At 47.2% G+C, this 10,128-nt stretch overlaps 1 protein-coding gene across 1 annotated transcript; it reads left to right on the top strand.

Annotated features, from left to right (window-relative positions):
* Positions 1-305: 305 nt before the first annotated feature.
* LOC101783115 lies at positions 306-9,628 on the top strand. The gene is made up of 3 exons (XM_004966799.1): positions 306-569; positions 666-947; positions 9,113-9,628. Exons 1-3 carry the CDS (start codon positions 306-308, stop codon positions 9,626-9,628), a joined length of 1,062 nt encoding a protein of 353 aa, XP_004966856.1.
* Positions 9,629-10,128: the final 500 nt, after the last annotated feature.

Genomic DNA, 10,128 nt, shown 5'->3' with positions numbered 1-10,128 from the left:
TATGTATGTGCTATGTACATGTATGGGTCTGGTGTGTATCACGCCCAGGCCAAGGCCGTCTCCCTGCTGTGCCTAGATAGATTAGGATAGGTAGGTTATCCCTTGATTGGTTATGATTATATAAACCTCTCCCAAGGGCTACCTATATATTTGTACATCTTGTATACCCTAATCAATCTATTATTCCACGTAATCTCTATTGCTCTTATGGTATCATGAGTCCAGGTTTCTCTCGTTTTTGCTTCTGCAACCTAGCGCGCCCCCGCCGGCGTTGCTAACCCCGCGTGCGTTCTTCACGTAGCGCCATGGCCGGCTACCTGCCACTCGTCACCACCAAGACCTCCGTCGCCAATGCCAAGCACAATGCTGCGGAGGCCGAGGCCACCAAACGCACCGACAACAAGCATGCGGCTCGCAAGAAGGTGCGCACTGCCGCCCTCACCCATGCCATCAAGGCTAAGGAAGAGGCCACCACTGCTGTGCAGGAGCGCGACGCCGCTGCTGCTCGCCTTCGCGACGCCCTAGCACGCACCGCCGAGGAGCGCAAGGGTGCCCCGCCTATCTCTACCGTCTTCAATTAGGCACCCAACGACGCCCACCAGACCATGCTGCTGCATGAAGTTGCTACCATCTTGAATCTGCATGCCCAAGCCGTTGCTGTGCAGAATATCCGGAGGCTCATCCCCATCGTTCTTGACATCTCCTCTGGCAACTACACATGGTGGCGCGAGCAGTTCGTCCTCACCATCGGCATGTACTCCCTGCAGGACCATGTCCTTTGCGACGTGCCCGCTCTAGCCTCTCTAGATTGGGGGCGCATGGGTTGCGTCATCCGGTCTTGGCTCTACGGTACAACCGCCAACGACCTCGTCGATGTCTTCATGGAGCGTGGCCAGCGCGGCGCCACCGCCCATGCCACCTGGCTTGCCATCGAGATCCAGTTCTCGGCAACCGGGAGACATGAGCCCTCTACCTCGAGGACCAATTCTGGGACTTCGTCCAGGGCAATATGTCCATCACGGATTACTGCATGCGCTTCAAGGGCATGGTGGTGTAGAGATACGAGGTAGGCTACGCTAGCGCAAATCAAAATTTTCTACCGCGTATAACCAGGAAGAACTGCCGTATAAGGATCACGGGATTACCACTCGACGCACTACTGGTGCGGAAGATGTAGATATGCGTCGGTGCAGTGAAGACGATCACGTCCAGCAGATCCTCAGCAGCTCGTCCACGTGCAGCAAGATCGCCTCCGGTGCCGCGACTCGTCGGCGGCTCGTCGATGGCTCGTCCAAGTGCTGCAGGCGCAACACCTCCAAGGTATCCACACGTGCAGGAAGGAAGTGTCGCAAGCTGGATTGCTAGATCCGCGAGTTGCAACAGGCGAGGGCGTGGGAGGCGCGGCAAGTCTGTTTCGCCAAAAGGTGTAAACCCTAGGGCGCCCCCACCCCTCTATTTATAGAGGTTCCTGATGAGCCTCTGGATCCGAGGCCCATTAGTACTCCTAAACCTAATCCAACTCGGATCAGATCCGAATTGGGCTTCCAGCCCCTTAAGTGTGTGACCCTATGGGTTCGGATACGTATAGACATGGCCCGAGTACTCCTACTCGGCCCAATAGTCGGTAGCGGCCTCTAGCAAGACGTGCCAACTCCTATACGCACACGAAGATCATATCAGACGAACCATCACAACATAATATACATGCTATTCCCTTTGCCTCACGATATTTGGTCTAGCTTCAAGCCGACCGCTCTTTCTCGATCCTATGATTCGGAATCCCTTTATAGGTTAACTCTTAACCGTACGTAGCATGGCCATGCATTTTCGGATCCGATCACTCGAGGGGCCCAGAGATATCACTCTCAATCAGAGAGGGGCAAATCCCATCTTGATTGACCATGTCTCATAGCATGCTTCTTGACAAACCCGAAAGCTACCTTTATAACTACCCTGTTACGGTGTAGCGTTTGATAGCCCCTAAGTAGGTCAATCCACATCTAGAATACATGCGACAATCTCAGGTCTAAGGACAAAGTGTATATGTTGTTTAAAGAGGGAACTACTTCTCGTGTTGGGTCAGTCCTAACACATGTCTCCACATGTGTCCACATTATTAGTTCAACATCTCCATGTCCATGACTTGTGAAACATAGTCATCAACTAATACATGTGCTAGTCTAATATTCATGTGTGTCCTCACATGAACTCCGACTAGGGACAACTTTAGAATAACCATACAAGTAAAGAGTTTCACATACAATTCACATAATTGCAAATCAATTCAAGTAGCCTTTAATGGATATTCAATGAACACAATATACAAATCATGGATACAAATGGAATATCATCATCTCTATGATTGCCTCTAGGGCATACGTCCAACAGTCTCCCACTTGCACTAGAGTCAATCTAGAAGGTACGTAATACCCATAGCTCTTACATGCGCATCATGCTTAGCCTGCGGGAGTGGTTTTGTCAACGGATCAGAAATGTTCAGATCCGTGTGTATTTTGCATATCTTGATCTCACCCCGGTTAACGAAGTCTCGAATGAGATGAAATCGCCGCATTACGTGTTTGTTCTTCTGGTGGTTCCTTGGCTCCTTTGCTTGCGCAATTGCCCCATTGTTATCACAGTAGAGATTCAATGGGCTGGACGCATTCGGGAACACACCAAGCTCAATGAGGAAATTCCTTATCCAAACACCTTCCTTCGCGGCTTCCGAAGTCGCGATGTACTCGGCTTCTGTCGTAGAATCGGCCACCGTCTCCTGCTTGGAACTCTTCCAACTAACAGCACCACCATTTAGCGTGAACACAAATCCTGATTGTGACTTTGAATCATCTCTGTCGGTTTGGAAACTAGCATCGGTGTAACCTGTTACAACGAGCTCCTCCTGACCTCCATAGACGAGGAACATATCTTTAGTCCTTCTCAAGTACTTAAGAATGTTTTTCACCGCTGTCCAGTGACTCTCACCTGGATCAGATTGGTGTCTGCTTGTCATACTTAGCGCATATGAAACATCTGGGCGAGTACTTATCATTGCATACATGATAGATCCAATAGCCGAGGCATATGGCACTCTACTCATGCGATCCCGCTCATCAGCAGTCGAAGGACACTGAGTCTTGCTGAGATGTATGCCATGTGACATAGGCAAGAACCCTTTCTTTGCCTCTTCCATGCTGAACCGCTTCAACACTTTGTCAATATAAGTATCTTGGCTCAAACCTATAAGCCTTCTCGATCTATCTCTATAGATCTTAATGCCCAGAATATATGCCGCTTCCCCTAAGTCCTTCATCGAAAAACTATTTTTCAGTGAAGTCTTTACGGACTCAAGCATAGGAATGTTATTTCCAATCAGTAATATGTCATCCACATATAAGATTAGAAATACTACAGAGCTCCCACTAACCTTCTTGTAAACACAAGACTCTTCTTCGTTCTTGGTGAAGTCAAACCCTTTGACCACTTCATCAAAACGAATGTTCCAACTCCTAGATGCTTGCTTCAATCCATAAATGGATCTCTGAAGCTTGCATACCTTTCCAGCATTTTTCGGATCGACAAAACCCTCGGGCTGTATCATATACACGTCCTCAGCTAGGTTTCCATTCAGGAAAGCTGTCTTGACATCCATCTGCCATATCTCATAATCGAAATATGCAGCTATAGCTAGAATAATCCGAATGGACTTAAGCATCACTACGGGCGAGAAGGTCTCGTCGTAGTCAACTCCTTGAACTTGTCGAAAACCTTTTGCGACAAGTCGTGCTTTATAGATGTGAGCATTTCCATCCATGTCCTTTTTCTTCTTATAGATCCACTTGCACTCTATGGCTTTAACACCATCAGGCGGGTCAACCAAGTTCCAAACTTGATTGTCTCCCATGGACTCTATTTCGGATTGCATGGCACTCTGCCATTTTTCGGAGTCTGGGTCCATCATTGCTTCTGCATATGTCGCAGGCTCATCATTGTCCAACAATAATATTTCTCGCATTTCGCGGAGCCTTGCTGACCTTCGTGGTTGTGGCGGTGCTTCTCTTGCCATGGGTATCTCAACTTGTTCTGCTACGTTAGCATCACTCATTGATTCTTGCCCGATTGGCTCATCTTGAACTTCTTCAAGATGCACTGTCTTTCCACTCTTTTCTCCTTTGAGAAACTCTTTCTCTAGGAAAACCCCGTTCCGAGCGACAAACACTTTGCCTTCTGATCGGTTGTAGAAATAATATCCCAAAGTTTCTTTTGGATATCCCACGAAAATGCACTTATCCGACTTGGGTGTGATCTTGTCCGACTGAAGTCGCTTGACAAACACTTCACATCCCCAAATCTTTAGAAAAGACAAACTAGGAACCTTTCCAATCCATATCTCATATGGTGTCTTAACTACGGATTTAGATGGTACCCTATTAAGTGTGAAAGCTGCTGTTTCTAGAGCGTATCCCCAAAATGACAACGGTAGGTCCGACTGGCTCATCATTGATCGAACCATGTCTAACAAAGTTCGATTACGTCGCTCGGACACACCGTTTCTCTGAGGTGTTCCAGGCGGCGTAAGTTGTGGAACAATTCCGCAACTCTTTAGATGATTGCTAAACTCGTGGCTCAAATACTCGCCTCCACGATCAGATCGTAAGGCCTTAATTTTCTTGCCACACTGATTTTCAACTTCATTCTGAAATTCCTTGAACTTTTCAAAGGTTTTAGACTTGTGCCTCATCAAGTAGACATAGCCATATCTACTAAAATCATCAGTGAAAGTTATGAAGTATTGGAATCCTCCTCTAGCCGTCGTGCTCATTGGTCCGCATACATCACTATGTACGAGTTCCAACAAGTCTACTGCTCTCTCAGGAAATCCTGTGAAAGGCATCTTGGTCATCTTGCCTAGCAAGCAAGCCTCGCATGTCTCGTATGATTCAAAATCAAACGAAGTTAGAAGTCCATCAGAATGGAGCTTCTTCATGCGCTTTTCACTTATATGACCCAAACGACAATGCCACAAGTAGGTAGGACTCAAATCATTAGGCCGAGGCCTTTTAGCACTTACATTACAGACAGATGAACCATCAAGATTTAAAACAAATAATCCATTCACAATGGGTGCAAAAGCCATAAACATATTATTCTTAGAGATCACACAACCATTGTTTTCACTTGCAAATGAATAACCATCCTTCATCAAACATGAAGGAGACAAAATGTTTCGACTTAAACTAGGAACAAAATAACAATTATTCAACTCCATAATAAATCCTGACGGGAGGTGGAGTTGCATCGTCCCGACGGTCAAAGCAGCAACTCTTGCATTATTGCCCACGCGGAAATCAACTTCTCCTCTTTCCACGCTTCTACTTCTTATCATTCCCTGCATCGAATTGCAAATATGAGCAACCGATCCGGTATCAAATACCCAAGAATTAATAACTGTATCAGCGAGAAATATGTTGTCTATAACATTAACAACAAGCGTACCTGAGGTAGAAGTACTCTTACTTCCGCCGTTCTTCAACGAAGCTAGGTACTGCTTGCAGTTTCTCTTCCAGTGACCAAGTTCATGACAGTAAAAGCACTCTTTATCTGGAGCAGGTCCAGCTTTAGCCTTGGGCGCTGGGTTTGGCTTGGACACTCCAGCCTTACCCTTCTTCTTCCAAGAATTGCCCTTCTTCTTGAAGGTAGGCTTGTTCTGTACAGCCATCACATGGCTGGTACTAGCGCTTTTCTTAATGTCTACCTCTGCTGTCTTGAGCATACCACACAGCTCATTCAGACCCTTCTCCGTCCCATGCATATGGTAGTTCGAGATGAAGTTCCCATAGCTAGGCGGAAGAGATGAAAGAATGAAGTCAGTGGCCAACTCTTTGCCCATTGGGAAGCCCAGCTTCTCCAATCGCTGAGTGTAACCAACCATCTTGATTACATGTGGTCCTACTGCTGCGCCTTCTGCTAACTTGCACTCCAGAAAGGCTTTGGACACATTGAACCTTTCGGTCCTAGCCTGTGTCTGGAACATGTCCTTGAGCGCCACGATCATATCGTGTGCCTCATGATTTGTCTCGAACTGCATCTGCAGCTCGGGCTCCATGCAAGCAAGCATAAGGTAGCTTACCTCAAGATTAGCATCAAATGCCTTCTTGTAAGCAGCCTTAACGGCAGCAGATGCATCATCAGCAGGTACTGGTGGTAGTGGGGTGTCTAGAACATCTTCCTTTTTCTCAGCCCTGAGAACAATTCTCAGGTTACGGATCCAATCCGAGTAGTTTGTTCCATTCAACTTGTCCTTCTCAAGGACCGAACGCAAAGCAAACGATGCGGTGGTGTTGCTAGGTGCCATTTAATCTACAACAAAAGTAATGCAAAATACACTAAGACAAACGTATCCATGATAGAGCAAATTACATTAAACTATTTTAACAGAATCTACTCCCACTAAAATCAATATCCCTCTATTGAAACTTAGTGATTCAGGATCCACAACTAACAAGTCTACTAGTGAGCTTTAGCATCACCGCTAGCAAACGAGGTAGATCGGTAAGCAACTTTTGCTAATCATATCACATATGACTCCTGTTTGTTGGGTGACATCTCTATGTCTCGGCGCCCAACCTTTATACCCCAAGGTCCTTAACCGTTAAGATAACCTTGTTAAGCAAACCAACCCTTATGCGTGTAAGTGTCCGACACAAACCCGTCTAGTCAAGGAAAACTAGTGGCACCCTAATTTCATAGACCCACCACTAATTGTACAAGACATGGGACGGTGCAAGTTTTAGTTGGGAGGGCATACTAACTTAAAATTTGCGAGGGATCGTTCTACTTCTAACATCACAGCATGCAGAAAGTAAAACATAAACAGAATAGCATTCACACAGCTTGTGACACAGTATGGCCCGTTTTCATATGGTGATCTCCATCTCCATAGAACCTGTTCACCATGGTGATCTCCATCTCCATGTTCCATGTGCGCCATCCTCCTGGTGATGAGTCCTCCAAGAACTAGAGCATGCTATTATGCCTAATAGCTAGTAAAGAATCTAGTAATGAAGATTACATAGTTGCTTGGATCATCACAGATTGGTACGCAGACCATTAAATACAATAAAGTGACAACACATATGGCTCCTGCCGTGTTGCCGTACGCGCGACACGCAGGTCACGAATGAGTTACACACATGCATGACATACACAAGGGGGCCATACTGATCACAAGATCATACATCCTACAAAACAGAGTTAGGCGTCCTAACGTTCCAAACTTCGGAGGTCCGAAACTCCATCTTACAAGCCGAATTTGGGAAATCTAATTTCGCCAAAAATGGCAAAGCGGTTGAATTTCATGTGTAACTTTTTCTGTAGATCAATTTTCGTATAGAAATCGCCCCGATCCGAGATCGTACCGAAAAGTTACGGCTGATTTACCGAAGCATACGCATACGGCAAAATCCCGACCCCGGCAGTAGATCCCATCTACTATTGCACATCTAATGCGTCTGGCGTATGACCCTGGATCTCGATTCGACCAGTCATATTGATCTTCGCTCACTGCAACTGGATTTACGTGTATCACTTAACTCCGATGGCGGAAATCGACCGGTAGGAGTATGTCGTTACACTACCATTGCAGCAAGGGCACGAAATGAGGACATAGATCAAACAGAGAACTCGCATATCTCCATATGCACACATCCCGAATCCAAAACTAAGCAGCTACGGCTCTGATACCACTGTAGAGATACGAGGTAGGCTACGCTAGCGCAAATCAAAATTTTCTACCGCGTATAACCAGGAAGAACTGCCGTATAATGATCACGGGATTACCACTCGACGCACTACTGGTGCGGAAGATGTAGATATGCGTCGGTGCAGTGAAGACGATCACGTAGTCGTACGTAGTCGATCACGTCCAGCAGCTCCTCAGCAGCTCATCCACGTGCAGCAAGATCGCCTCCGGTGCCGCGGCTCGTCGTCAGCTCGTCGGCGGCTCGTCGATGGCTCGTCCAAGTGCTGCAGGCGCAACACCTCCAAGGTATCCACACGTGCAGGAAGGAAGCGTCGCAAGCTGGATTGCTAGATCCGCGAGTTGCAACAGGTGAGGGTGTGGGAGGCGCGGCAAGTCTGTTTCGCCAAAAGGTGTAAACCCTAGGGCGCCCCCACCCCTCTATTTATAGAGGTTCCTGATGAGCCTCTGGATCCGAGGCCCATTAGTACTCCTAAACCTAATCCAACTCGGATCAGATCCGAATTGGGCTTCCAGCCCCTTAAGTGTGTGACCCTATGGGTTCGGATACGTATAGACATGGCCCGAGTACTCCTACTCGGCCCAATAGTCGGTAGCGGCCTCTAGCAAGACGTGCCAACTCCTATACGCACACGAAGATCATATCAGACGAACCATCACAACATAATATACATGCTATTCCCTTTGCCTCACGATATTTGGTCTAGCTTCAAGCCGACCGCTCTTTCTCGATCCTATGATTCGGAATCCCTTTATAGGTTAACTCTTAACCGTACGTAGCATGGCCATGCATTTTCGGATCCGATCACTCGAGGGGCCCAGAGATATCACTCTCAATCAGAGAGGGGCAAATCCCATCTTGATTGACCATGTCTCATAGCATGCTTCTTGACAAACCCGAAAGCTACCTTTATAACTACCCTGTTACGGTGTAGCGTTTGATAGCCCCTAAGTAGGTCAATCCACATCTAGAATACATGCGACAATCTCAGGTCTAAGGACAAAGTGTATATGTTGTTTAAAGAGGGAACTACTTCTCGTGTTGGGTCAGTCCTAACACATGTCTCCACATGTGTCCACATTATTAGTTCAACATCTCCATGTCCATGACTTGTGAAACATAGTCATCAACTAATACATGTGCTAGTCTAATATTCATGTGTGTCCTCACATGAACTCCGACTAGGGACAACTTTAGAATAACCATACAAGTAAAGAGTTTCACATACAATTCACATAATTGCAAATCAATTCAAGTAGCCTTTAATGGATATTCAATGAACACAATATACAAATCATGGATACAAATGGAATATCATCATCTCTATGATTGCCTCTAGGGCATACCTCCAACAGGTGGATGCCCTCGGTGATGTTGGTGAGCAGGTCTCCGACCGCACCCTCGTCCTCAACATCATCCGCGGGCTCAACAAGAAGTTCTCCGCCATTGGCCGTGACATTAGGCGTAGCTGCCCTCTCCGCACCTTCTTGAAGGCTCGCGATGACTTGCTCCTTGAGGAGCTCACGATGGCGAACCCTGCTTCGACTTCGTCTACGGCGCTCCTCACCAGCACCAGCCTCGGGCTTTCTTCCTTGCACACCCCTAGTTCCTCCCATGAATCTGCTAGTCGGTCTAGCAACAACTCTGGAGGTGGCAAGGGAGGGAACTCCGGGTCCTCCAGTAGCACCTCCTCCAAGCGAAAGCGGGGCAAGCCTGGTGGCCAGTTGCGCCAGGGTAGCGGTGGCAAGGCCTCTGCTGACCATAACTCCAACGCCCAGGTTCCTACTCCAGGCATGACACAGGAGGCCGGCGGTCCTTGGCCCTCCTTATGGAACCCTTTTACACCAATACCATCCTTTGGGAAAATATAACTAACGATACCCTGAATACTCTCCGAGTGAAATGCTACAATGGTATATCTGTGCGCTTGCGGATTTATTCGTACCGATAAGAAAAACTAACATGCATTTCTGGTGCTGTTGCCGGGGATGGCACTGGTTAAAAGATTTATCGATACATGTTCTTGGTTTTATGATTAAGGAATAACCATTGCTTATACAGCCTAACTTGTCTTCATTTTCTCCTTATGGATGAAAACAGGGTAGTCTATGACCGGTTTCGACTTGCTGACCAACTTTGTCGAGAATCCGGAGCGTCTTGTGAGAAGGGTCCGACATCACATCGTCCCTCCTCAGATCGCTCTTTCGACAACCGAACCAGTCATCCCAGCACCATCCATTCCTAAGGCTATGGCTGAAAAGGCACATCACGAGTTCTCCATCCCCTCCACCAACAACGTGTCCACTGGCCCCGCTGTTGACTTGGGGGATGTAAACTTCGAGCTGAAGACGAACCTCATCAACATGGTGCA

Source organism: Setaria italica, chromosome IV (genome assembly GCF_000263155.2).
Source record: "Setaria italica strain Yugu1 chromosome IV, Setaria_italica_v2.0, whole genome shotgun sequence".
Lineage (NCBI taxonomy): Eukaryota > Viridiplantae > Streptophyta > Magnoliopsida > Poales > Poaceae > Setaria > Setaria italica.
This window is presented reverse-complemented; position numbering and strand designations above follow the sequence as displayed.